At 49.9% G+C, this 27,509-nt stretch overlaps 1 protein-coding gene across 4 annotated transcripts in view; it reads left to right on the top strand.

Annotated features, from left to right (window-relative positions):
• NR6A1 (nuclear receptor subfamily 6 group A member 1) overlaps nucleotides 1-27,509 on the top strand; it is a 70,357-nt gene that overhangs the window by 12,707 nt on the left and 30,141 nt on the right. For 3 of the 4 annotated variants that reach the window (XM_065854067.2, XM_071817423.1, XM_071817422.1), the window contains one exon: nucleotides 516-575. The exons of the other annotated variant lie outside the window; for it this stretch is intronic. In XM_065854067.2, coding sequence (XP_065710139.1) covers nucleotides 516-575 — 60 coding nt within the window. The remainder of the gene's footprint in view (nucleotides 1-515; nucleotides 576-27,509) is intronic. 4 annotated transcript variants of the gene reach the window in all.

The following is a 27,509-nucleotide window of genomic DNA, read 5'->3' as shown; positions in this document are numbered from 1 at the left end:
GCTGCTTTCAGCTGTCAGAAAATAAAACTTCTGCAGTGTCTGTGTTTAAAGACGCTTGCTTGTGATACTGCTTCAGATCCACTGCCAGCATTTTGCAAGCCTTTGGGAGGGGATGTCTCTTCCTCTGAGGAATCTTTTACAGGTGCACTGGACACAGATGGGAGTTTGTCCTTTCATTCCCAGTCATGCTCCGCTCATATTAATACTGTGTATGGTTCAAGGCTGACATTCAGGGCTTCTTTGTGCTGGATGTTGTTCTGAATTGATATTCTCAAACCATCACAAGTTAGAGACTACCAGTATGACTGCTCAGAACAGTAGATCTGCAGATAACGTGTATGAGAGAGAAATACCTTGAAAGAGGAGAAACAGTTTAGCAATGTTGTCCTCTCAAAGCGTCTTCCTCAGATGACCCAAGATACACATATTCAATTGAAATGTACATGAAAGTTTTCAAAAGTAAAGACCTCTTGGTAACATGCACATCCCAACTGTCTCTTTCACTTTCCCATTAGCTGCAGATGTGGAGCAGATGAGTTCCTCCTCTCCCGTCCCTCCTGTGAACCCCATGGGCAGTAAGTACCCCTCTCTTGCTATGTGATGAGGTGCACTTTCTCTTTGAGATCATTCAAAGGCATTAATTCATACTTCACAGTAGAGATTTTGAGAAGTTTTAGAGCTAACTTTTACTCCTGGAGGTGAGGATTCCTGTATCTGACTGCTGATCAGCTCTTCCTCCCAGAGCAGTTCTGCACATCACTATTGACAGCAGAATGTAGGTGGCATGAGAGCTTTTCTGCCAGATAGCTCTGTGAAAGCTGTGGGGATGTGTGTATGTTACAGTGAGACACTCCTGGGGGGCTGCTAGATTATACTGACATTACAATATTCTAATATTATTATACTTGGAAATCTGTAGTCTGGGATGTCTCATGCAACTGAAAGCAGTTGGGGAAATTCTCTTCAATCGCACTGTAATTCTGGGCCTCTAACTTCTTGAGACTTTGAAAACCTGAGCTGCTGGACACCTAAAGTAATGCGGATTCAGAACTCTTGATACTCCATCTAGTGGCATTTGCTGTGTCAAAGGACCAAGCGCATTCTGTCCATTATAACCCACTAGATGGCAACAAGTCCTTGTCAGACTCGGAAGTTCAGCATCCATAGGAACCAGTTGTGCTCAGAGGGGCGAGCTCTGCACTCTCGTTTCAAGCCAGTTTTCCTGTCATTTTTGGAAAGTCTCTGGATTATTCAAATGTGGCAGACTGCTGACAACTCATTTAAAAATGCTCAGCTGTTCAGAACTGCTGAAAGCCTTCCAGAGTCGGGACGCTTTCCTTCCTGCTGCTGTCGTCCTGCTCAGGGACTTGCACTTTATTGGGGAGCTTTGAAGTTCTGGCAAACTGTGGTTCCTCTGCACTAAGTATGGTTCCCCTTTATAATGAGTGCAGTCATGTGTAATGAATGTATAAATAGGCCTGAGTTGCACATGCGTGCAGTTAATGGTGTTCATTAATGAAGCACACTTGGGCAGGCATCTAACCAGGCTTCATGCAGTTCATCGCTTGTATAAGGAAACAGATAATTTCACATGCGTATGTAGAGTCATTTAAGTTGATGTTTAGAAACATGTATAGTTTATGAAGATATATTGGCTATTGTTCTGTTGAACCTTCATAGCCTGACATGGCTCAGCTCTGCTGCATTCAGGCCTCTCATGCATTAAATGGTACTAAAACCCCTAAATTTTCCACAGTATTCTCACATCTCAATGTATCTGCCAAATACTAAAAGCAAGGCAATCTAATGTGAACTGAATGACCCTCTTTTCCCCTTAATTGTATATTATTGCTAGCCTCAATTTGTCTACTACAGCTTTCTTGTCTCTCTCTTTCACCAAACGGAAAAATGCTTGTCAAACCTCTGTTCCCTATGAAGATATTTACATAAACTTTTGATAAACTAAATAAACTGAGCTCCTTGAGTTCTTTTGATGTCTCCCTGTCATTGATGAACCCTCAGTGCTGGTGGGCAGGCGGAGCCCCAGCAGCCGGGACCCACGGACTGGGGGGTTCCCAGCCCAGGTCTGCAGTGCTGGTGCTCAGTGCTGGTGCTCAGTGCTGGTGCTCAGTGCTGGTGCTCAGTGCTGGTGCTCAGTGCTGGTGCTCAGTGCTGGTGCTCAGTGCTGGTGCTCAGTGCTGGTGCTCAGTGCTGGTGCTCAGTGCTGGTGCTGGGGCGGGCGGCTCTGCTCAGTGCTGGCCCTGGCCGTGCTGGTGCTCAGTGCTGGTGCTGGGGGCTCTGCTCTGCTCATCCCCAGTACAGGGCAAACAGCTGGTGCCAGAAACATCTAAAACTTCCCAAGCATGGAGTTTCAAACATTCTGAACGTGTCTGCTAACCTGTTTTCCCCAGTAAGGTTTTTTTTTGTCCCCTTGCCATCTCATTACCAAACATGATTAAAGCAAAAAAACCTTGAGGATTTTCACACCAGAGTAGAAAACGGAATTCTTAAGCTTATTTGTGCATCCAGAGCATCTGAGCTCTGGAGTGGCTGCTGACGCCTCTGCTCGTGGTGCGTTAGCAAATGGGGGCGGCCCCTCTGTTTTTCCCGTGGGGATGCTCCTGGCCCTCCACTTCCACACCGCTGCAGTGAGCTCTGTGTCAAGCTGCGGTGCGTTCCGAGGGGTCGGCAGAAACGATGGCTGTGGGTGGCTGGCAGACTGCAGGGGATCTTTTTCTAAAGCCCCAGTTTTGCGGAGTTCAGCCTGTTTAGCTTGTAACTATTGAACTCCGCCAAGCTGCTCCTGTATAGAACCGAACCAGTTTAAGCCTTTTAGAAGAACAAGCAAACATGGATTTATTTTGATTATTCACCTAACTGGAGTTTAAGAGTCATTAGTAAGTTGACTTGAACTGTACAGCAAGCTTATGGAGATGGTTGTTGTGGGGTATGAGTACAGTGTGTCTGAACACGCTGCTTTAAAATAATCCTATAAGCAAATGGAGGAGGAAATGAGACTTTCTGCTTTGCCCCCTCCCGTTCCCGGCCCTGTCAACCCAAAGCCAGGCAGGAGGAAGTTTCATTTCCTATTAGCAGGTGAAGCTCCAGGTGCCTGGAATGCTTCATACAGTCTGTATCCCTCAGAAAAGCGGTGTCTGCCTTGTTCCAGTGTCTGCTTTACTACAAGAAATACTGAGACATATTGATTGTCACAGAGGCTTCAGGTGGCAAAGAGCACCCATGTTCCTGAAGGAGCTGCATGATGTGTCCTGAACCTCCTTGAGATGATGGCAGAGCCGCAGATGTGCCTTGCACGGTTATGTAGACACGGCCTGAGTACGGTGCTGCTTCAGCAAAGGGTGGGAGCCACCCGGGGCCGGGTGGCTGCGCTCTCCGAGCTGGCTGGTCCGCAGTTTGCATTCATTGATCAGTGAGTTGACAGAACAGAAAACCCACCGACAGCAATGAATGTTGATTGCAGCCATTAGATGCTAAAGACGCAGCGCGCTCCGGACAAAGGTGCGGGATGTGCTTGGAGGAACGGCGTAACTTCAGGAGCCTGTGCTCTCCTGGGCCTGGACGGGTCTCTTCTGAAGTGCTGTCCCACTGTGACCCTATATAGAAGTATATATGTTAAAGAGCTATTTTAGAGCGGCCCAAGATGGTGTTCCCTGCACAAGCTTCGAGTCTCGTCTTTCCTGGGTTGTGCAGCCCGTGCAGGAGCGCTGGAGCCCGCCGTGCGGGGTCCTGGGTCCCGGGGTGCCCGGCGTGGCCCTTTCCGCTCGTTCCCTGTTGTGCGGCAGCGTGAGCCGCGGGAGCAGCTGGAGCGGGAGGGTCGGGTCCGGCATTCCTGCCCAGCAGCTGCTGAAATCGAGCGCAGGTTCCGAGAGCAAATGAACTGACATTCCAGAGCTGTTTCCAGTGAAGCTCAAGTTGCCAGCCCCAATGGAAAGGAGGTTTCCCTCCCGATCTGGCCTGGATTCCGCTATTTTGAATGTATACCATGCTCAGATTTGTTTCCAAGTGTACCATATGGCATGGATACGTTACTGATTTGTGCTCTCCATACGAAATCTTCCACTGCTCTGACACTTTGTTTTGCAGAAATTCTGCTGTAGTATAAAGTTGTGGTGTTTTCTTTTTTTAAAGAGAAAACAAACATTTCTTTTAAACCAATTCATTTTTGGTGGAAGTAGAAGAACTGGAAAAACTCAACCTCTGTAGCTCTTGATATAATCGGTAAATCACGACCTGTTAATGGTAACCAGATGTGAAAAACTGTGAAGGTTCAGGCTTCCCGTTTGAGAGGGTTTGTGATAAACCTCAAGGTACAGTCAACGGTCGATGGTTTTTGTAGTTCTCAAACTCACCGACAGCGTTGAATGTTCACTGAAGCTATCCAAAGGTGCCGTATGCCATGCACTGTGCACATTTTCCATGCATATGTTTTCCATAGACGAGCAGTGGAAACGCTGCTGAGGGCTGCACATTCTTTGTTGTAAAGTCTTAAACTGCAAGTATTTTAATTACAAAATGGAACCATGAGGACTAATGAGTTGCAGAAGTGTAACGCTACAGCTATGGATGCTAAGTTGACTTTGTTTCTAATACCAGCTTGTGATACATGTGAATTGCAGTTGCGAAACGGCCTTTACTGTGGAGATGCATGTGCTAAATAGCTGTGCTAAGGTGTTTGTAATAGTCCAGATTTCTTTATAAAGTTCACCCATAACTGTAAACCAAGGAAAGCGAGAATGGGGGATCTGCTTCTTACTGGAGTGCATGAGAGCTTAATGTGATCTAGAACGTTATTGGAGCGGCTTAACTGCAGGTTTTGAACTGAATATGTCAGTGTCTGCCCAAGAGCGTACTGGTTAAAATAACTGAATCGCGCTATCTTGCCACTGAAAAGTAGAAAAGGGGACTTATTCTCTTTATTGCATCTGATTATCTTCGCTCTTTCTACCTGGCATTGTTTGGGAATAATCGTTTGCAGCTTGTTTGGTAAAAGTGAAATGTGCTGCTGTATCTGAAAACAACTTTGTGGGCGGAGGCTGCAGAGTCAGTGGGGATCGTGCATCACTTCACAATTCTGGAGACGTGCTTTTGTAATTCAGGGCACTTTCTCTAGCTATAGCGACTGTGAAGTGTCTCTGAACACCCTGAGCTGAGACGTGTAACTTAACAATAAATTCTAATAGAATGCTGCACTGGGTGAGCTGTTTGAGAGGCGAGCCTGCTCCCACAGTACCGTTTGTAGTCTGCACCTTAATGCACTGATTTTAATGGCACCATTTAAACATCAACTGATACTGAAAATCTAAGGAATTCTCCAAAAATTAGTCTCACCTTTTTCCTGACATCTTTTTGGAGAGGGAAGTGGTGGAAAGAACAAAGAGAACTTGAATTACTGCCAAGCAACACTCAGGCTGGGTGTTGAGCCTCCCGAGTGTCCCAGTGTGAGGGTGACTACATGTGGTGGGTATCACATAAATCAAGGGAATGCACTTCAAGTCAAGCATGAAATTTTGGTTTTAACAAACCAAACCAGTGTGTTTGTATTTAAACCGCATTGTGAGAGAGGCTTTGTCCTCAGCGCACTACTTCTTCCTCCTTCTGTACCTCTGCTGACCTTCCACTTGGAAACTTTTATCTTCTCATGATTTTGAGAGCTTGAATTTCTTCTGAATGTTTAAAAAACCCTGTACATGTTATTTCTATACCCTGGCTGTGTGTTCCTTCCCTCCTGCAAAGTTCAAAGCTCTCCATCAGGTAGATTGCTGGACAGATTCTGAGATCATAAAATAATTCTCTGGAAACAATGTAAGTGGGCAGTAAGTGCAAGGCTCGGGATAGACGAGGATGAAATATTTACAGCTGTTCTGCTGGACACTTCACCCCAGAACTGCAGACAAAATCCATGTTGGTTTTTACTCTTCAAGACCTTTATCTCGGGGGGGTGTGCGTATATACATAGATATGTATCTATCTGTATGGGGAGCGTTACCCCGTCCCAGCCAGAGCCACTGACGGTGCCAGCAGTGAGCGCTGCCAGCACCCAGATGGGATTTCTCTTTCACATCGCTTTCTCTTTCACATCGCTTTCTCTTTCACATCGCTTTCTCTTTCACATCGCTTTCTCTTTCACATCGCTTTCTCTTTCACATCGCTTTCTCTTTCACATCGCTTTCTCTTTCACATCGCTTTCTCTTTCACATCGCTTTCTCTTTCACATCGCTTTCTCTTTCACATCGCTTTCTCTTTCACATCGCTTTCTCTTTCACATCGCTTTCTCTTTCACATCGCTTTCTCTTTCACATCGCTTTCTCTTCCCGTTGCTGCTCGAGTGCTCACCGGGTCCCATCACAGAACAGGCCGTGTCATTTCTCACTGCTTCCCCCCGCTGTGCCCGCGGTGTCTGAGCGCAGCGGGAGCCGCCTGCACGCAGCGACTGAGCCACCACCGCAGCTTCTCTGCTTGTTCCGTTTGTTGTGCGTTAGCATGGCCGAGCTGGTAAGATGCTGTTGAGAATGTTATTTTCTGGCCTGCTTACTTTGGTCTGATAAACCCCAAAAGTTGTTATCTGCACTGAACGTCCAACACCCCTTCCCCTCAGACCTGTTTGGGCTGGGACACATGGAAACCTGCCCACAGTTGACAGCTGCCACCTCCGTTATTCCCTAATTATCCTGTAATGGAAAAAGCATTAAGTGGACCCAACACCTTCCCCAGATGCGAAAGGCAGTTGGACACGGGTCTCTGAAAGCCTGACCGTTTGCTCTTACACGGAACGCCTTATACACTGCAATCCCTGCGAGGTTCATCGGTGTGATGACATGAGACGGGGCGGATTGCGGGAGTAGAAGTTTACAATGAAAATGTTGTAGATTCAGAGCACATGAGGTGTTCTTTCAACATAAATAATCACAGTTCCCTCAAAATATGCCTATGAACTTTGAAACAGAGGTTGACTGTGAGTTGTCTGAAGTATGGGGACAGGATTTTGCTAATTTTGCAGATGTTTCTGGTACTCTTTATTACACCCCAGTTCAATCATTCTATTAGCTCCTCACAACAAAGCTTTTACGTATAGCAGGGCAGGAATCCGGACAGCGCTGCCCCGAAGTGCTGCTGAATAACCGTACCGTATGCGCGTGGTGTGACAGACGGCTGCTCTGTGCCCGTCACCCCGCGGTGGGCGCCCTGTCACCGTCACCGCGGCTGCGCTGCTCACACGCCTGCTGGCGTTTCCCAGCAAGCGCCCGTGGAAATGCCACGTGCAAGCATGCTTGGTTTGTCCTGTAACAGGCTTTACTTGTACTATAAAAATCTGGTTTCTTTGTAAATACACCTCAGTGAGACAATGGGGAGGCAAGAGCATCTATCTCTGGCAGTATTCTCAGTTATTGCTGTTGTTTCCTTGAAATTTGGGTGAGCGTTTAAGTAGCGGTGCCGTGGCCAAACACCTCAGCTTCAGCGGTCTTCTACAAGTAGCCGTGGTGATTTATTTTTTAATTGTCAAAACCTCCTTCGACTACCACCAGACAGGTCTTGGGACTCTGTGAAGTCAGGGGACAGAGTCAGCAGTCTGTCCCAGATGCCCATTTAGAATGCAGTGCTGTGACAGTGCTTCGGGAGAAAAGAAATTCATAGGTCTTCTGGGACCTGAGAGAAATGCAGTTAATACCAGTTTCCAATGATTTATGGAGGACTTACCAAGTTATTCTGACCTTATTTTGAGTTGACAAGCTTTCTTGTGGACGCCACATACCCTAGACCTTTGTAAGGGGGTTGACTTAATACCGTATGACAGCTTAAACTGGTATGATACACCCTCACTGTGGCAAGTGTTAAAAGGATTGAACAATGACAAACACGTTCTGAGCAGGAACCCGGTCAGGTTGGTGCAGCCTTGGAGTAACTGTTGGCCAGGTCCTACAACTTCGCTGTTACTGGCCTGGGGAAACGTACAATCAGATGTGAGCAGGTTTAGGGATTCTGGTTAGAGAAGTGATCCAAATCAAGAATAAATGAATGCTTCAGTGTAGTTGAATACAAAGTTAAGTTACGCATTTGGGAGCAAGGAATATACACCATGTGTGAACATAAAAGCCTCCACTGTATGAAGAGGTACTTGCTATGGTAGATAATTAACTGCATGTGTGTGCACAAACTGACTCATACTACAGCACAAACAATGAAATACTGAGTGGGGACAGAGGCTGTTGCGTCTGCGTTTAGTTCTTGTGTATCAGCTGAAATGGCACTTTGTCGGGTTCTGGTCCTGCCCTGAAGGGATGACGGAGCCGAATGGGCTGTGGAGAGCGGTCAGATCATCAGAAAGTCACCAGCAAACCAGAGTCCTCTGGAGCGAACCCACAGCCCCTGATGTCTTAGTAACAGTGGATCTTTATCTCATTGCACATAACCTCAGAAATTGTCTTTGGAAGAAAACCTGCTGTGACGTTTGGGACCACTACTGAGCTGCAGCTGGTGGCTGCAATCAATAAAGCAGTTCTGACTCTGAAACCCAACCAGTGGCTAATGGATGCCTGGAAAAGGATTTGAGCAGGAGAAACTTGCAGATTTCCCACTCATCATCTCCCGTCTCGCAGACGCCAGCACGCACAGGCTGCTGCAGACAGGCCTCTGTGCGCCCACCAACCACCAGCGCCACTTGCTCTTCATTGATTTGCACACTTCCCTGGGAAGTTTTGTCCCCCATTTTTTAATATAACATTTGTTGCCATGAAGATTACTGTCTATATGAGATTAATAGTTTTTAATAGAGGAATCTCAGGCGTCCTCCTCGTGGATTCCTGCAGTTGTACTATGCCCCGACACATCTAATGCTGGCTAAGCAGCTTCTGGAGATATAAATAACATTGTCTCTTTGGGGTATCAAACATGCTGATTATTCTTCATGGCTGCAATACCGCGTTGCTCTGCACTGAGGATGCTTTATTTTTATTATGGTGGTGAATTGAGGACAGGTGCTTCCTCACAAGATGCTCCTGTGCCCACTGCTCTTTTTGGCTGGCAACTGCTTCAGTGAAGATCAAACCAATTTCCCATTAGCTGTGAGTTTAGGCTCAGTTCCTGCGCCGTGGTTTGGGGAAGGAGGGATGATTCTGACTACAGCCAATCCTGTTACTGGGAGCGTTTTCTGCCGTACGCGTTTTGCGAGCTGCGGCACAGCCACGGGTCCGGCGGCGTCTGGGAAGCGGTGTGGATGGAGACGGATCGAGCGGGATCCGCTTTTCGTAACCGTCTCCTCCCGATTCATTGAGAACGGTCCCTTTGAAGATAATTAGTTTCTGTTTTTCAGCTTTAGAATCCAACAATTCTCATCTGATAGACTTGGAGATTCTATGCTGCCATCTTATAAGACTCAATTTCATGATATGATAAAGATTTTCCTTCCAATGACTATAAATAACTGGAGGAAAGCAAATGACGTGACAGTGCCATTGTAATGAGCAGGACAAAGATGGGTGGAGGTCCATCCTCCCACCTTCCCCGTCCTCCTCCTCGCAGCCCGTGTCGCATTCAGCACTCGCCCACCTGGCTGAGCCGGACACGCCACAGCGGCACCTTTGTCACTGTTCTATAGGTGTTAGTGGTTAAAACACAAACATCTTCAGAGACTATTGCAGAACAACTAAATATGATTGGGGGGAATCAAAAAAGGCTCTCGCTTGTATCTGGTTATCAGGCAAATATTCTGTTGGAAGAAACACTTCCCTCCATCATGTACTTAATTTCTGTGCTTTCTTGTGCTTTTAAATATTGGCTGGATGTGGCTATGGCCCCCAGGTGAGTGGGAACCAGCCATTCTTTTCTGAATTATCCATTTAGCCTATTGAAACGCGGCTATCGTGTGAAACAAAAAGGAGAAAAGGTACTTATGTTCATTTAGAAGAATGATCTTTGGGTAATGTCAGCCAAATATTGCTGGGTTTTTATCTTGCCTATAAAATAAATTGGTCCCAGCGTGCTGTGGGATGCACATAGAAGTTTGAATATGAAAGTAGCATAAAATTCAGATGACTTGGTAGAACTGGCTTTAGGATTTTGAAAAATTTGGAACAGGTTTACTAAGTACAACTTATGCGGGAGTAACATACTGGAGATTTTAACGCTCAAATCTCACTAGACCGGCGTTTTTGGAGTCGGTTTCTCCACGGTTGTTTGGCATTGGCTCCCGGCTGTTCGGGTGCACTCGGTTCCTCGGCTGCGATGAACCACAGACCGATGATCACGGGAGTTCTCAAATTCGGTTGGTGCGCTAATCTTGGAATTGCAGATTTCCCAGTCACTTCATTATTTTGTAGTTTTCCTTTTACGCTGAACTCACTGGCGTTTAGAAGATATTTTCCGTCTCCAAAACGAGGACAGCAAAGCGGTGCCTTTGCGTGATCTGTGATCAGTAATTGCTTTCCAACCGGAACAGCTGAGAGCTGTGAGAGGACGGGAGGTTTGCTCCAAATGGAAGTGGCTTTTATGTGGTTCCAGAAAGACGGCCCAAAGCAGAGGTGGACGGACCGCAACAGCGTGCCCATGGCACAGCTTCACAGCCAGCGGTACAGCCGGGGGCCCGAGGGAAGTTCTGCGCTCAGACCGCGTGTCCCGCGGCAGCCGGCACCGCAGAGCTCACGGAAACGGCCTCGCTTTGCTCAGACACCTCAGCGTGGTGGCCGCTCCCAGAGGAGACGCAGAAATACTGCACCTACCCACCGGTTACTGAGGGAAAAGTGAATTAAATAGGGCAAACAAAGCTGAAGCTAAGCTATTATGCATTGCAGATTGCTTAGTATTTGGCATGTGGACCAAATGCTTTAGATTATAAGGCATAAGCCTTTCAGAACCTTAAGTTATTTTAAAATTAAATGGATGACAGGCACAGGTCTGCTGCATGGATTTGATTTTCTTTGTGTCTTAGCAGAAGTAGTAAGCAATGTCTCTAAGTATCTAATAAAGCTATTTTCTGCTATTATAGAGAGGTTTACTATGAGAAACAGAACTGAGACAGTGCCACATTTTCAATAAAACAAATTGAACAGATTCTCAGAAATCTAGGTCACAGGAACAGATGACCTATGCATGGTCCTAGTTTTTGATGCAACTGTCTAATCTGCTCTGAGAGTACTAGCCAGACATCATTCCTAATTGACCTTGATATTCAGTGAACAGAAAGAAAGCCAAAGCCACATGATATTTAAATCTTTAGCAGAAAAAAATATATGGCAAACTTGAACGCATTCTGTTTTATAACCAGAATCTGTATCTGTCATGTGAACCTTGTCTGCAAACACGTTGATCATCTTGAAAATCTCAATGTGAGACTCCAGCTAAAGAAACAGATTTGAGTATGAACAGCCTTTCATAACACCCAGCACAGAGGAGAGCGTCCCTGTCCTTGTGTAACCGTGGCCCCACAGGCAGTGGCCCCGCAGCCCCCAGCCCTGTACGTTTAAGTACGTATGGGAGGCTGGAAATTACCGTATGTATGGTGAAACCCTGACCACCCCCATTTATAGACCAGAGTGGTCATTTTTAGTCATGACATCGGGCTTCAGATGTCGTGTGGTTTACAGAAGGCATTACGGACTTTCTACACGAGGAAAGACTGATGCGTGCTGTTGTGAAGTAAATGTACGGTCTGCCAGGAAGCACTAAAGAGCTAAGCAGTCGAGTCTTGAACGCTCGTATGGCAAGCTACTTTTCCAGATAACCATAAACTGATGCAGGTTACCAAATTAAGACTCAGCAAATGTACCATAGGAACATTTTGGATTGATACCGCAGGGCACGCCAGACCCGGCCAGCTGGTTACATGTGCCCATATCTGGCACCACTTGTGAGATTCCTCGTGCACGACCCCAGCGCCGCCGTCAGACCCCCCAGTGCCGCTGTCAGACCCCCCCAGTGCCGGAGCTGTGCCGGTGGCAGCCCCGGGTGCTGCTCCACGCACAGCTGCCCCCAGCGCTCCCCTGCCTTTAATCACATCTCGGCAGCTCCCGCAGAGAGGCCGGCCCGCTCGTGTGGCACCGGGCTGGCCGTGGGGTTGCACAACCCCGTTCTGTGCAATCACACCGTGCCCTGCTGCCCAGCAGAATCCCCGTGCTCAGGCTTTCTGCAATGTTCGTTCACACGCGTGTGTATTTAGGTGGCACAGGTAACGGGGAACGCAGAAGGGGTTTGAGATGCAGCACCTCGGTGCGCTCGGAATTTGGGGTTCTGTGCTACAGTCATTCAATTCAGGGCCCTCGTGTTGGTTCCTTTGCGTTACAGTTCAGAACAGCTGCTCACGGTTCCAACTGTTTTCAGGCAGTACAGGGAAAGTAAGAGCTCAGTCTATTTAAAAGGTGATGTCATCTGAATATGCCAGTGTTGCTGCTTATGAAAGAAGCCAACATGCTTCCATGTTATCCTTAACAGAAAAATACCTGGGTTTTGTCTTCTGACTTCTTAACTTTGAAACTTTAGAGTGATATTAATCAATACTGTGGTTTTGAAACGACTACAGCATCTGCTGACTGTTACTGAGATAAAATGAAATTCTTAGGATTCCACATTTTTTGTGAAATTGCCAAGTGCATTGCTGGATTTCAGCATACCTGATGCATTTTTATTGGCAACTAACCCTGTAAAGCAATACTATATATTAATGAATAGCCAGATTATATATGTGTTGGTCTTCTGCATCAGCTGCACCTTCCAAGTCTGACGGCGGTGAACAGGTTTCTTCTTTTTTGTGAGTCTTTATGAACTGTATATTGGAATAGCCATACCTGGGGCTGGGAAAACCGAGTTTTAAATTAGCTGTAATTTCCATGAGCAGTTTTTAAACACAACCACGCAAGTGCAGCCACCAGCATCCTTCTCTGGTGTGCGTGACGGATCTATTGCCACGGCCGGGCGCAGAACGCAGATGCTGATGGGGCGGGTTATGCCCAACGCTGCTTTTATGGCTGTTCTGATGAGGCAGAAGCTCTTTTTGCCAACCTCTCATGGTCTGTTTTCCCTTCAAAGTGACGCGCTTACCAGGTATTCAAACCCTAAGACATCATTGCAAGGGTAGAATTGAACTTTCCAGTATATTTCCAGTATATTTTTTCAAGGGGTAGATTTTAAACTCAGCCTCCAGATGAATACCAAGTATTAACAGTCCTAGAGGCAACAGAAAAGGTTGCTGTATTTTAATACGTCGGTATTTAATCTAAAAGTGCTTTGTAAGTAGAGCCATCAACATCCTTAACCTTTATTAAAAATAATCTCTAATAATTTTGTTCAAAGGCTTGTTCGGTAGGTCCCGCTGGCTTTTTAAGTACCAGCAAGAAAAAATCAAAATGGGCTGATTGTAATCTGGGCTGATCCTTATCACCCAGGTTCCACTGAGGACTGGTACACCCAAGCCATTGTGCCACGTCAGGAGGAGAATTCAAGGAAACGGTACAATTAACTCAGACAAAACTGACTCCTGTGAAAAGTATTTACGTTCTGAAAATTATAAATACAACTGTGAACCAGCAGCTGAAAGTGGCACAAACCAGCGCCTCACACACAGCTGTTGTGAATCCCACAAGCGGCACCTGAGAGATTTGTCACTTTTTCAGCATGCTGGGGTTTGTTTCTTGTTCCCCGTGTGCTCCAGGGAGCACGGGCAGCAACTCCATCACCAGCACGAGCTCCTGGGCACCTCCAGGCGCCCTGAGAACGGCCCTTGCTCACCCCACACTGCCTCCCCGGCTCTGAGAAAATGCGCTTAAGAGCAGCTCACAGCCCAAGCTTTGTTTTCTGTATTTGAGGACACTCTGTATCCGCGGTTGATAATAAAACCAGCCATTTCACAACCGCGCCGTACAACAACCCTGGTTTCTCGGCTGTGCTGTGGGATGTTCGCACCGAGCGATGCTGCTGCTCTAATGCTCTGAGCGCCCCACAGCCCAGCAGGACCGGGGGTCTCACCAGGGGTCTCAGCGGTGCCACCGCGGGAGGGTGGGTAAAGACCTTAAGAAAAATACAGAAAACGAGGAGGAACAGCCCAAACCTTCCTGCAGCGTGGGTGCCGACTGAGCCACCTTCCACCCTCAGCTGGGGCTCCGCGCACAGCGAGGGGCAGGGTTTCCATCTAATAAACCCGCCTGTGGGTTTTCTAATCTTGATAATTTCTGCTCATTGGCTCCAATCAGCAGATTAAAGCCCAGTCTCTGAGGAGTTCTCATTTTAACTCGAGTCTGGGGGGAAAGCGGGGGAACAGGAGGTACCAGACACTGGATGTTTTGGGTTTGTTTTTCTTATTTATTTTGGTATTCGCCATGTTGACACAGCATAATAATGTTCTCCTACACAACGGATACAGGAGATGCACAGAATAGATGTACTGAACCCTTTCTGATGAAATCAGCTGCCCAGGCTGGTCCCTTCAGAGCCACTGTTAAAATGAGGTCCCTTCTAAGAGCAGCACATCTCGGGCTAGACAGCCGCTGCCTCACTAAGGAATTTCTGCTTTTTATAAACACTTTGAGGTTTTCTGGCCTCAAAATTCTTTTAATTTCTACCACCCATGAATTAAAATCTCCAGCCAGATCATGATTCCGCCTTCCAGACACAGGGCAGCGACCACAGCTGAGAAGTAACCATATGGACTTCATGATTTTATGTACTGTGACAATAAAGCTTTTATGACATTCTAGGTGGTTAAAAATGGCAGTAAGGAGCTCTTAAACATGGCACAGTCATGTTGCTTTTCTGAACCGACAGACCTGCCAACAGTGCATCAAAAGCCGTAATTTCCTGTGCACTGAAGCCCCCCTATCTCTGCTGCCTCCAGCTTTGTGTCCCAGGGCTTGTGCCTGTGTGCTAACAAATCTCTATTGTCCAGCGGGGCGAATAGTGGCTGGGACCAAAGAATTGCTGTCTGGTTTCTATTCAAATCCAGGTAGTCAGATATATGAATGGAGTTTCTTGAACAGCTATGTGAATAACCTCTGCTCTGCGTGGAGGCTGCGAACGCTTAACTGGCTGGCGGGGCTGCAGAGAGCACGGGAGTTTGAAATACACTTCGAATGCTCCTCGTGGCTTTTAATAAGTATTAACTTAAAAAATACGCTGTCACGCACGCCTGAACAAAACGGGAGGGTAAACCATCCCCTTCTCAACTTTATGAACTTGTTGAGTAATTCTACTTCTAGCTTTAAAAATGAGCTGGTTTTGCTGAAAAACTGATATGAAAAGTTTATGAAAATTATTTTCTTAGAACATAACAGATTTGTAAGCGCATGTTGACCAAGTCTTTTATTGTACACGGAGCCCGTTGCAAGCGTCACACTTAATAACTGCAGATGGTTTGGTGAGCAAATACATTGAATTTCTTTTGGAGTAAGTTATGATAAGAAAAATTTCTGGTACAGTAGTTTGAGCAGGAATTGGAAGAATTAGGTTCATTTTCCTGGTGTTTTTTCTGGGTTTCGGTAATTAACGTGAAGTGAAGTAAGGCTGCTAGACTGCTTGGGGGAACCAGACCTGTCTGCACCGCCGGACACCAAAGCCCAGAGCCCCGGGCTGGCTCGGTCCTCACCCGACAGCCGCGACTGTCGCTAAGCGCCCTCCGGTCGCGATATCATCCGCAGGTGCCACCCGAGCAGCACCGAGCCACACAAAAGCGGGGAGCGGGGGCACCTCCCTCCGCCGCGTCCCCGCCCCGCGGCAGCGGCCACCGGCACCGCCGAGCCCCGCGGGGCCGGGGCTGCCCCCCCTTTGTGTCCCCGTCTGGTTCAGTTCCTCCCCGCCAGCCCCCGGGCGACACGCGGGTCCGGTTACCGACCCGGACCCGGGAGCAACTTCCAGCGCTGGGGGAGAATCGCTCGAGTTTCTCCTTCTTCTTCGGGGAGGGGGGAGCTGCTGCCTGCTCCCCGCCCCCCCGCAGCCGCAGGGAGCGGCTCCCTCCAGCTGTGTTACATTAGCAGATTTATATATATAGTTAAAAAAATAAAAACGCTTCTGTTCCGAGAACAAAGGAACACGTGCAGAAATGAGACTGGAAAAAAATCATAAAAATAGAAATCCCTTGCTAGCAGGTCGGGCCGCAGGGCGGCCCCCGCCCTCCCTCCCTCCCCGGCGGCGCTCGCCCTAACGAGCGGTTAATCGCAATTAACGCCTTACCTGGCGGGGCGGCGCGCTCCCGGGAAAGGCTCCGCGCTTGGCTCCCTCTCCAAAAAGTTGGTGCCGGTGCAGGCGGGACAGCGGCTCCCGGCCGCGCGGCCTCGGCCCGGGCAGGCGGCCGAGTTCCTCCGCGGGCCGCGGCGGTTCCCCCGCCGGCCGCGCAGCCCCGTCCGCCGCCCCCCGCCCCGCTATATAGGGCCCAGATGACGGGCAGGGGCGCAGCCGGTCATGTGCGCGCTGCGGCGACGCCGATTCGCTGTCCCGACGCGGGGTCGCCGCCTGATTGGGCCGCGCCCGCGCACCGGAGGGTTCGCCCGCCCCCCCGCCGGCGGGGCGCGGGCCGGGGCGCGGGGCCGCTTGTTTGGGTGCCGGCGGCGGCGGGGCCGGCGGGGCGCGGGGCGGGCTGAGGGCTGCGGGCCCGGCACCGCCCCCACCACACACCTGCTCCGCCCCGCGGCGCCGGCAGCTCTGCCCCGCTCCCGCGCGGCCCGGAGCGGCGCCGAGGGATTTATTTCATATCTGCGTCGCACAATGGGTCCAAAAACCCCGACGTGAACCCCCGCTCCGACCCCGCGCCGCCCCTCCCGCGGGCTGACGGTGCCGGAGCAACGGGGCAGCCGGTCCGTGCAGCCCCGCACGGTGCCGGTCCCCGGCGGTGCCCCGGCCACGGTCTCGTCCCCAGCGGGTCCGCACGCATCACCCGGACCCACCTGGGACCGGATTGTGGGACACGGGGTCACTGCGCGGCCCGTCCGCGCCTCTGCTCAGCGCCTCTGCTCAGCGCCTCTGCTCAGCGCCTCTGCTCAGCGCCTCTGCTCAGCGCCTCTGCTCAGCGCCTCTGCTCAGCGCCTGCAGGGCGCTGGCGTTTATTTAATGCGAGCCGACCCCATGTTGCTGCTTAAAGGCAATAATATGTCACAGTAAGGCAATAAGATGTCCCAGTCAGGGTTCAGCACTCTGAAGTGCAGTGTAGGGGGCTGGGGAACATCTCGGGGATGGCCTCCCCAGAGCGGCTGGATGGATCCAGCCCTGATCAGGGGCAAAGCTGCCTCAGAACAATACAGAACATCAAGGCAACTTTCTGTCTGTTTTGCAAGTGTCCCTGTTAGTAACAACACTGCTGTTAGAGACCAGCAAGAACAGCTATTGCTGTTTTTATTGCAGGACAGAAATAAAATGCCTTTTAGCATGAGACCACCTGAAGATAAATGAATTCCACTAACTTGCTAGTTTTGGTGGCTGTAGACTAACAAAACTCAAAGCTGCTCCCATGGACTTGTCTGCAACCTCTCCCTGTGCTGGAACAGTAAAACAGACACTCAGATGTCTCTGGAATTGCATAACAAGGATGCACTAACTTTGTTTTTGTAAAGTGTTTTCAGTGGGAGCTCAAGACTGTGGGGAGAAGTTAATGTACTTGCTCCATTTTCTCACTCTCATTATTTTCTGGTCTTTTTGGTCTTCTTTCTCTGCTAGTTTTCAGTAGCTGACCTTTCTTTTATCTCTGAGGAGATTTTGCCATGGGGAGACCAAAGTGCTGGAACCCTCCTTGGAGTGGAGGTTGGGCTGAATGAGTCCCAAGGCCCATTCCAACCTGCAGACCAGAGGTGAAGGATGCATTGCAGGAGAGGTTCTCTCTACATGGCCATTCTCTGTGTTTTGCTGCTGTTAAAATGCTTTTAGCACTGACTGTGGTAACCTGCTGCTGGTTCTGGTTCCTCTGCGCTGGAGGTTGGACACGGAAGGTGCTGCAGCCGTAACGCGGTTTGTGCCCTTTTGCTGGTCTCGTAGAAATGGGCATTTTCAGACGCGCCGCGCTGTTGGCACCGGGACACAGAGGAGGGGAGGGCTGGGTCACAGGTCCCTTTGGGGCATTCTTGACATGGATTTCTATAGAATTCACCCTCTAAGGGCTCGATGCATGCATAAATAGAAAATGAAATGAAAAGAACAAATGACAGTTACATGGCACTCATCCAAAAGGAAACAATTTAGAAAAAAAAAAAGGTTAATACGCTGCTTTAATGGTGAGCCAGGCTCATATCGGTGTCACGCAGCTGCTATTGATGTGGATCAAGACGTTCCCACCTCCTTGTGGTGAGTGTGAAGGAGATAGCTCGTATCTGCCGCCCGCGCTGCCCGCAGTGACCATCCCAGCGACCTCTGCAGTCTCCAAACACCCACCTCGCTGCTCCGTTACTCAGGGCCGTCTGCCTAACGCAAGACGGGCAGTTCTAAAACTTCAGCACTAAGAGGAGTCTTCTGGTAAACCAATTTTAAAATTTGCAGAAATAATATAAAATCTCAAATATTAAATGCTAGGGTCTAGAAAAAAGAACAGTGTTTTGATGTAGTGTATAAATATACTCACATCCCAATCTCCACATACCTCTCTCTGTCTCCCACGCCAGAGATGATCTTCACGTGGTTAAGTTGCTTGAATATTTTGGGGTTCATCCTAATTTTATTTCTCTCCTTCTCAAAACACTGGGTCCTCCTCAGTTGGATGCACATCGCAGTGACTAACCTAGACCCGTGTCTCACTGGATCCGTGGAAACCGTCGTTTCCCGGTGGGACGAGCTGCTGGAGCAGCCGTGACCAAGCTCCGCGGCACGGGCAGTGTGGCTGTGCCTCCTCAGCCACGCTGCAGGCAGGAGCCGGGCCTGCAGGGCCCTGTCACCTGTGACGGGGCTGGGGGACAAGGTGGGGGTCTGGCCCGGTTTGTCACCCTTCAGCTATTTTACAATACTGTAGTCAACTTGGTGTTAGATTTGACTGCATAAGATTTACCCAAGTCAAAAAGAAAAAGCAGCTAAGATCTGCTGAGGCATCTAAAAGAGGCAACGCTGGCACTCCATGCTGCTCCCAGTTATTCCACAGTCCTCTGGCAGTTCAGTCCTGGAGAAAACTGATAAGGCAGGGGAAGGAGGAAGGAGGCACCTTCCAGTGGGTTTGCTCAGATCCAATAGGCTCGACCCAGCCAGACAAGCAGTTCCTGCGGCTGAGGTCTGCGCTAAGCCTGGGCCACTGCTGCGCTGCAAACGCCTCCCTTTTGGGAGCGTGGACAAGGTCTGGTCACCATTCCTCCTTGGCGCTCCTTGCTGAAGACTGTGGGTGGAGTTGTGCGAACCCAAGCCGCGGTGAGCCGGTCCTGGCGCTGCCGGAGCCCCGAGTCCCGCGCGGCACAGCCCGACCTGCCTGGGGCACCGCGCCATCCCCCGTCCCCGCGGCCACCCTGTCCCGTCCTCCCATCGCTGTCCCTGCCCTGCCCTGGGGAACCCAACCATGTCTATTGGTGAGTTCATCCAGACAGACTGTAAAACAAAGTATGTAAGAAAGTAGTTTGGGAAAAGTTAATTTGGGTCAAAGAGGGATTAACTGAGGAAATAGTTTCTACTTGTACATCCTTCTGCTAAGAAGTAAGCAAGGAAAAGCTTGAACATAAACCCCGTCGAGCCCATTTTTTTGAGTTGTTTTGTATGTGCTTTGTGCTTTTGGTAGCTGTCATTACTTAAATCCATCCAGCTCAATGAGGGAAGGAAGCAGATTCAGTTTGAGAGCAAATGCAAAGTGAAAACTTTGGCCGGTGGCGTGATGAAAGGGATAAGTGTAGGTAGAGTGGGATTAAACAGAGGTATTCTTGGTATTGACCACATAGTTCAGAGGCCTCTGCTTTAACATTCTTTGCAGTCTTATTTAAAGCTAATTTTGTGTCTCTTTTGCATGAAAAAGGAAGGAGAAAGTTTATTTTTGAAAAAACAAACATGAAACTGACTGAAATAGGAATGGTTTGATAGGATTGCGTGAGGACTCAGTACGAAACCTGAGGAGCAGCATCAGCAGACGCCGCGTCAGGAAGGGCTCCGGGACGTGGGGTGGCTCGTCCGGTGGGCCCGGCCCGGCCGGCTGCAGCGTCTCCCCGGGTCACCGGGGCAAACAGCACGGCCTTTCACTCTGGCTTTTCCCTGCATGCGGCGTCCTCTCTGCTTTACCACCTTGGTTAAAAAAGTAGCCTGTAAAAGCGGAATTACACAGGCCTTCCAAAGCATTCCCGTTTATTCCCACACACAAGGCAGCGCGGTGATTTACAGCGCGGTGTGGCACAGCCGCAGCTGCAGGGTGGGTTGTGCAGCGTCAGGTGTCCCCACGGCAGCTTGAATTCTCTCACTCGAGGAGAAAACCAGGGGGAAAAATGAAAGCTTAAGAGCAAACCCAAGGAACAAGACAGCAGAAGAGCCAGAAGTGGGGCCTGCTGACTCTGCGTGTGTATTTGGTTTTTAGGGTATGCCGGCAGTATTAATAACAAAAGAATTGGCTCAGTTTCCACATTTCAGCTCTGGAAAATGCAGGTCTGTTGTGTGACCAGGGAGCGCTCGTGCCCCCGGTCCCGGCCGGTCCCCCGCTCGCTGGCTGTCACCTCCTGTACTCGTCAGCGGGATAAAGAATTCTTGCCATGCTGCTTCATGAATGAAGTCCGTGCTCGTAAAGAGCATGAGAATCAGCTCTGAAGTGTGCACCATCACAAAGCCGCTGATGGTGTTGGAAATCATAAAAGCTCAACTATACCTTCATTCCGTTTTCCATTCCGCCTCCGAGGCCGGGCACAGGCTGGTTTCAGTTTGTCATGGTGTTTTTTCCTGGCTGCTGCTAAAATGCTTTGGTGTGGAGAGCAACCGGGCCTTTGCTTTTGGCATCATTCAAAACCCTTCCATTTAGAAAACGTTCTGATATCTTGGTGGTTTTTTTTTCTTCTTCGTCTTTTTTTTAACTACTAAGGAAATTTGCATGAAAATGGAATCATTGTTTCTGAAGAGTTCCATCTGCTCCTGCTGCTTATTCTGTAGCTGGAGTCATAATCCTCTGTTTGTGAAATTTCCCATTGAAGAGATTTTAGGCTTGTTATAGTTTCATTTCAGAACAGAAGAAATATAGATGCTTCACCTAAAAAAAAAGAAAAGCCTGGAGATGACATCAGAACCACGGGTGCGTCTGCAGTCAATGGACTGTAATTCCGCAGGGAGCGGGTGAACAGGAAATAGGACAGCGCGCGAGGTGCGCACGGCTCGGGGTGGAAGCGCATTTCTTCACAGCCTCGGAGCCTTGGCTGGGTGGAAGCAAGAAAGGAAGGAAGGAGCATTTTCTGGGCGGCTCGGTGTGTTTCTGTTGGTCAAAGTCGAAGGGCAGGGTTGATTCGGGGTTGCAGGGATGCTGAAAGCAGCCAGAGCGAAACAAGCAAAGCCCATGCGAAGGAGCTTTGGGCAGGAGGAGCAGGCAGAGGCTCCAGCGGCTGGGTTTCCCGTGGCCGCTCTCCCAGCCCTGCGTCGGCTTCGCGGGGAGATTCTGCCCACGAGAACTGCATTTGTTGTTGTTCTAGATCTTTCTGTTCCTGGGATTTAGGCGTTTTGCATACATTTCCGTGTAACACCGTGCTTGCGCATGTAAATGCTGCATGTAAATGCTCAACATGTTCTTCTGGTGGAAGGAGGGCATGGAGCATCCCGTGTGCTGGGAGGTGACTCTTGTCCTGCCGGGACCTCTGTCCCTGTGTGGAATTGCTGCAGGAGGGGGCCGGGCACCCCCAGTGCAGGGTCCCACCTCGCAGGGGGTGGCAGGTCACCGTGAGGACCCGAGCGCGGATGGTGACAACGTGTGTGGCTGCGACGAGCCCTCGCTCAAAAGAGATTCTGAGAGAATTCGTGACCTCCCTCTGCATCCTCGTTTACGGGATTGTTTTCTGCACCACGTGTGGTGTTTGTGAAAAACATTGCGGATGTATGAACTGGGCTGTGTTTAAAGAAGGCGATGCATAGTTCTGCTTGGGAAAAACAACTCATCTCAAACATTTGGCATTTTCTCTATTAAATTGTGGTGTGCACGTGTACCCGTGTGCAGCGTGTGTGCTCGAGGACCTGCCGCTGTGTGCAGCTTCCAGAACAGCCTTCTCACCTTCAGCAGCCTGGATTCACACAGCTCTGCTGGTTCCCTGTGCTCTGGGTGTCCCGTCCCCTGCTCTCGGGTGTCCTGTCCCCTGCTCTTGGGTGCCCCATCCCCTGCTCTTGGGTGTCCCGTCCCCTGCACTTGGGTGTCCTGTCCCCTGCTCTCAGATGTCCCGTCCCCTGCTCTCGGGTGTCCCGTCCCCCGCTCTCTGGGTGTCCCGTCCCCTGCTCTTGGGTGTCCCATCCCCTGCTCTCGGGTGTCCTGTCCCCTGCTCTCGGGTATCCCGTTCCCTGCTCTCTGGTGTCCCATCCCCTGCTCTTGGGTGTCCTGTCCCCTGCTCTCGGGTGTCCCGTTCCCTGCTCTCGGGTGACCCGTCCCCTGCTCTCTGGTGTCCCGTTCCCCATGTGAGGGCTGTCCCGGGACGTTCGTCCTTTGCCCAGCGCTGAGCTGTGTCCCCTGGCTGATCCTTCGGTGGATTGTTTGAGCTTCTCCCCATCTATTGGCCACCAAACTCTCTACCCCTCATAAAATCTGTCCTTATATTATCCCTTCGTAGGCATAGGCTCCTGTAGGTTGTTGGTTCGCAGCTCTGCCTGCAGCTCGAGCATAATCTTTAACAGTTTTTCAACCTGGAGTACAGATCAGCTGTATCATTTACCCCTTTGGGGACAAAGGACAGCCGATCCCAGCAGACCCGCGTGCTTTGCGTGCAGCCGTGCGTTGTCAGCTCCACAGGAAATACACCCAGCCAAACAGTCGTAATTACGTACGGCTTCCCACCTCTGTGCCCTTCTGCTCTGCATCACGCCAGCGCTCAGGCACCCGTTCTTTCGGAAAGCTTGCCTTGTGTGCCTCGGCCCCATCAGCCTCTTGTTCCCGTGTTGCCGGCTTCCCTTCCTCCTCCATCCTGGGCCTTCAGAGCCACTTAAAGACATCAGTGAGGTCTCGTCAGGCGCTGCTACCGTGGTTTGTGTGTCAGGAGCGGGGAGGGGGCCCCGGGGCAGGCCTGGAGCCCCCACTCCGCACGCGGCTCTCGCCATGGCCGGCCCCGGCACCCGTGGGGTTCGTGACCTGGACACGGGCTGCAACGGGAGACACTGGCCGGGATAATGGACCATGTTCCGTGGACACGGAGTGCTTTTACGGGACAGGCTGCTGCTGGTCTTCAAGCACAAAGAAATACTGGCAAATTGATACGTAGATACTGTTCTGAAAAATGAAAGAATGTCACTTCTTCAAGGGGGAAAAGCCTCTGCAAAAGTTTGTTATCCATTTTGCTGCCGTTGTTTTGAGGAAAGGTCTCTTTCCCCTGTCTGACAGCCACGGGAGCACGCAGGTGTTTTCAGGGTGTTTGGCTCTGCCGTGTTGGTTTGGTTTTCCCGTGTTGTGGCTGCAGGTAAAACCTGAGCTCTGGCTGCTCCGCCAGCGCCGCTGCGGCTCTTCCGTTGTCCCAAGGGCCGGGTGGAACACTGGCTGTAAAACCGCGTTCGAGCTGCAATAGCGTGTAAACATCGTTCAGAGCATGGGTGTTCGTATTGCTGTTTGCATATGAATCCTCTGGTTTTTCTTTTTAAAATAATTCTGCTCTTATTTCTGTGTGCAGAAACACAGCAACTCACACGCATGACCCAAGCACAAATTCTGCACAGCTACAGCCAAGTTATAAATGAGCCTAGAAATTACATGTAGCTCTGTGATTTAATTTTCTCTGACATATTGAGTCTATGTTTTAGCCTACAGAACTCCACAGCTGTGCCCTAATTCTCTCTTCCTTGTGATCTCGACATCGCTGCCTTTTAAGGCGCTGCTATTCCTGGCTCGCAGCAGGACGCCGTGTCAGGCTGTCACCCTGCTCCCGGCCGCCGGGGCGCAGAGCTGCTCCCCCTGCTCCGCCAGGGCGTGCGCCGACAACTTGGGAGCCATTGAGCGGGTGGATGGGACCAGATCGGAGTACTGGGTGTTCTACACGACAGGGCATATTGAGGTGTGGGTGTAGGGATTCCTCTGTGATTGCTGAGGGCATAAAGGGAAACATTCATATTTGTGTTACAAATAATAAGCAATCATGTAACTAGGTTTCAGCAAGGCTGATATTCAGGATGGAAAAGATGGATGTCTTTTTTTGCTTTAAATAAGAGCATCGCTGCCCTGTGGGTATTTATATTCCGTTTTCTTAAGTGGCATCTGCGTCTGGAGAACTACATAAACCTAACTCTAGATTTAACCAACTATTGACTGTGTTTTCATTCTGGTGCGGCCTTTATCTAACATCTTGCATTTGCTCCTATAAATGTAGTGCAAGCATAGTTGCTAAATTTGGGCTCGAAGCTTGCCGGATGTGATTCCGCCTGTTCCGACACACGGTGCAGCACCCGCGCCGTGCTCGGATCCGTGGGGCTGAACGTCCGGAGCGTCTCCTGTGAGCAGCAAAGGCGGCTTTTGTGGTACGTGCGCTGCAAAGTCATCACAGCACAGCACCAACAGCCCTGTATTCTCTGCCGATAAGATGCCTGCTGCTAAGCTCTGGGAGGCTTTTATTTGCCTTGTTTTCAAGATATATGATAAAAGCACTAATGCAGATTTTAATTTTTAACTTTCAAAAAATGAGAAGGCTTATCTTAAACAAGCAACGTGAAAATAGAATACATTTGGAATTTAAAAAATGTAATGCTGAGGTCCCGGAACTGTTGTCGGGGCAGATCATTTGAATTCCCAATCTGAACGGTGTTTCCTCTGACACCACCTCGCATTGCTCGCGGCCCCTGGCGTTGCGGGGGATCCCCGTGGTTACCCCCGTGCGTGGCGGGGGAGCGGCCGTGGAAACCTCGGCAGGGCAGCTCTGTCCGTCTGTCCCACCACGGCACGCACGGACACGCCGCTCAGCCCGCGGAGGAACGGCTGGAGCTGGGTGGTTTGGACAACCTGCGGTTCCCGGTTCCCCGTTCCCCGCAGCAGGGCTGGTGGGACGGGCAGCGGCGCCGGGTCGCAGGAAGGCGCCGTCTTGCTCCGGCGTTTGCCGTGCCCAGAGTGCGGCTCAGGACGCACTTAATGAGGGGCAATCAACCCCCCTAATTGAGGGGCTGTGGGGAGCAGTGGGTTCCTTCGCGGGTCATTCACACACACGGCGTCATCCGCACGGATGCCAGAGCTCTGCAGTGAGGGATGTTCCGAGCAGAGCAGTAGCAGGCTGGTCTGGTCCTGGCTCCGCGCGTCCCGTCTGTGTTTAGATGCCTTACTGAGACAGGCTTCTGTGGTCAGGGCTGCTGACAGGAAGGAAAAGGGGAAAATAAAATATGTGTGTAGGGAAATGTGGTGGGAAGAGCTTTCCACAACACTCATGGCTCTTCATGTCCTGGGGACAAAGCTAGAGGAATTCAAAGAAACGAAACCGCTTGGCTGGCCATGACAAATCACAGCATTGTTACATTGCGTTTAATGTGTTTTAATTGACTCTGGTTTCGTCCCCCGTTGGTTTTACAGTGCTGTCATCTGGAAGACAAAATATCGAGCTCTGCTTTCCCAGGAGAGCTGTGCTTGGGTCCGCTCTGGTTCTATCTGGAAGAGCAGACTTGGTGTGAACTGGATAATTATAGTGTAAATGAACCCGAGCAGATGTAGGTTTGTGAAGCATCTTCTAAAGTGAGTAAAATAATGACCAGCTACCAATTAAGGGAGCATGAGGTGGGATCATGTGGGAAATAGCATGTGAAAATGTAGTTAAGGACTCTATCGTGAGACATGTACGTAGGGATCAACCTGACATCCAAAACATTGGTTCCACCTTATGGAGTAAGTTCTGGACTCCGAAGCCGACACTGGCAGGGGGCGGATCCTCTGCCGAAGGAGCCGGTGATTACAGAGCCATCTTCTGTGAACCAGCCACAAAGGAGGACGAGGACACACTGTTTGAATGGGGTTGGTGAAAACGGGGATACTGGGATTGGAGATTCCTGGTTTCTCCTCCGGGCGTGCAGAGGAGTGGGGTTTGTCCCGGTTCCCCCTGCCTGGGGCTCCTCCTGTGTGCTCCGTCTGTTCCGTGCTTGTTGGGGTGGGTTTCTGCAACATGACCGCTTTTCTCCCCAGTGGTGGAGCTGAGGGAAATTCCCTGCTGTACAGAGAACCCCATTTATCTTTGAGCTGCCTACTTATATAGAACAGTTTTGTGACTATAGGAATTTAATCCTGAAAAGGTGTTGCAGTCCTGGGGACTCACGTTAAGAACAGCCCATTGCAGCTGTAACCGGTGTGGACTCGCTTTCCTCCTGAACTACGTTATATTACCATAGATTTAAATATTTGATTTACAAAATGTTGCTGCCCGATTCTCCAGTAGTATCATGTAAGACACTTCACAATAGATACTGAGTTTAAAGATTATTTTAGATGGCTTTAATACAGGCAGAGGTCAGAAAAGGCAAGATAACAGCAAAAGAGGCTATGTCAAAAAGTAATTAGAGCAGGACAAATGGATTGTGCAGGCATGTCGAAGGCTGTTATTTCTGTAGGCAGTGAGTAGGAAAGGTGTTAATGTAATGTGACAGATCTGGAGCAAAAATGAGGGTGCAGGGAAAACAAATAGGAGCTGACCAATGGAATGGCTTAAATTATGAGGTTTGCTTTAACATAATTTGATTACACATGAAAGAAATGTTTAGTGTAGTTTCTTTGAAAATCTAATTGTCTTAAATACTGCATGTTGGATCAGCCTTTGCACCCGAAGCCGCCGTCCCCGCTGCCGGCAGCCTCGCCATTGTCACCCTGTGAGTCGCCGGCCCCGCGCGCCCGCACAGGACGGAGGTTTCCCCGGCGTCTGCCGAAACCGGCCCCTGCGCTCACGTACATCTCCACGTGGGGCCTCGTGCTGCTGCGGCGGGTGGATCTGGGACCGGGAGCTGCAGAAATGATGTGGAAATTGAGAATCTGGTTTATCTGGAGGAAACGAATAGGGTCAGATTTAGCAGAAGGAAGATGGGAGGTAACTGTTGCAGAGGGAGAGCAGTATCAGGAGGAGGGGGGTAGCAAGGCAGAAATGTCCCGGATTTCCAGCTGCTCCAACGGAACAGGCGGAATAACAAGGTTTAGTTTCCTGAGCCCAGGTGTTGGCAGAATTGAGATCAGAAGCTGGGAATTCTGGTGATGTTCGTTTCTTCCACGGGTTAAGCTGTTTTCTGAGTGGATCTGTTCTTGGCCGTTTACCAGGGAACAAAAGGGAGGCCTGTGGGTGCTGTCAGCGTGTGCCAGACGCTCCCCGGGGGTTGTTCCCGTTCTTGTGAATTCTGGGGGGACACTTCTGCTCAGCTTTTCCTTCCCTTGTAAAACAAGAAACTGGCATTGCAAGCTTCAGCAAGATATATGTAATACTCAAACAAGATGGGCAAAGAGGGACATTTTAAATAAGTATTCC

The sequence above is a fragment of the Patagioenas fasciata genome, chromosome 20 (genome assembly GCF_037038585.1).
Source record: "Patagioenas fasciata isolate bPatFas1 chromosome 20, bPatFas1.hap1, whole genome shotgun sequence".
Taxonomy (NCBI): Eukaryota; Metazoa; Chordata; class Aves; order Columbiformes; family Columbidae; genus Patagioenas; species Patagioenas fasciata.
This window is presented reverse-complemented; position numbering and strand designations above follow the sequence as displayed.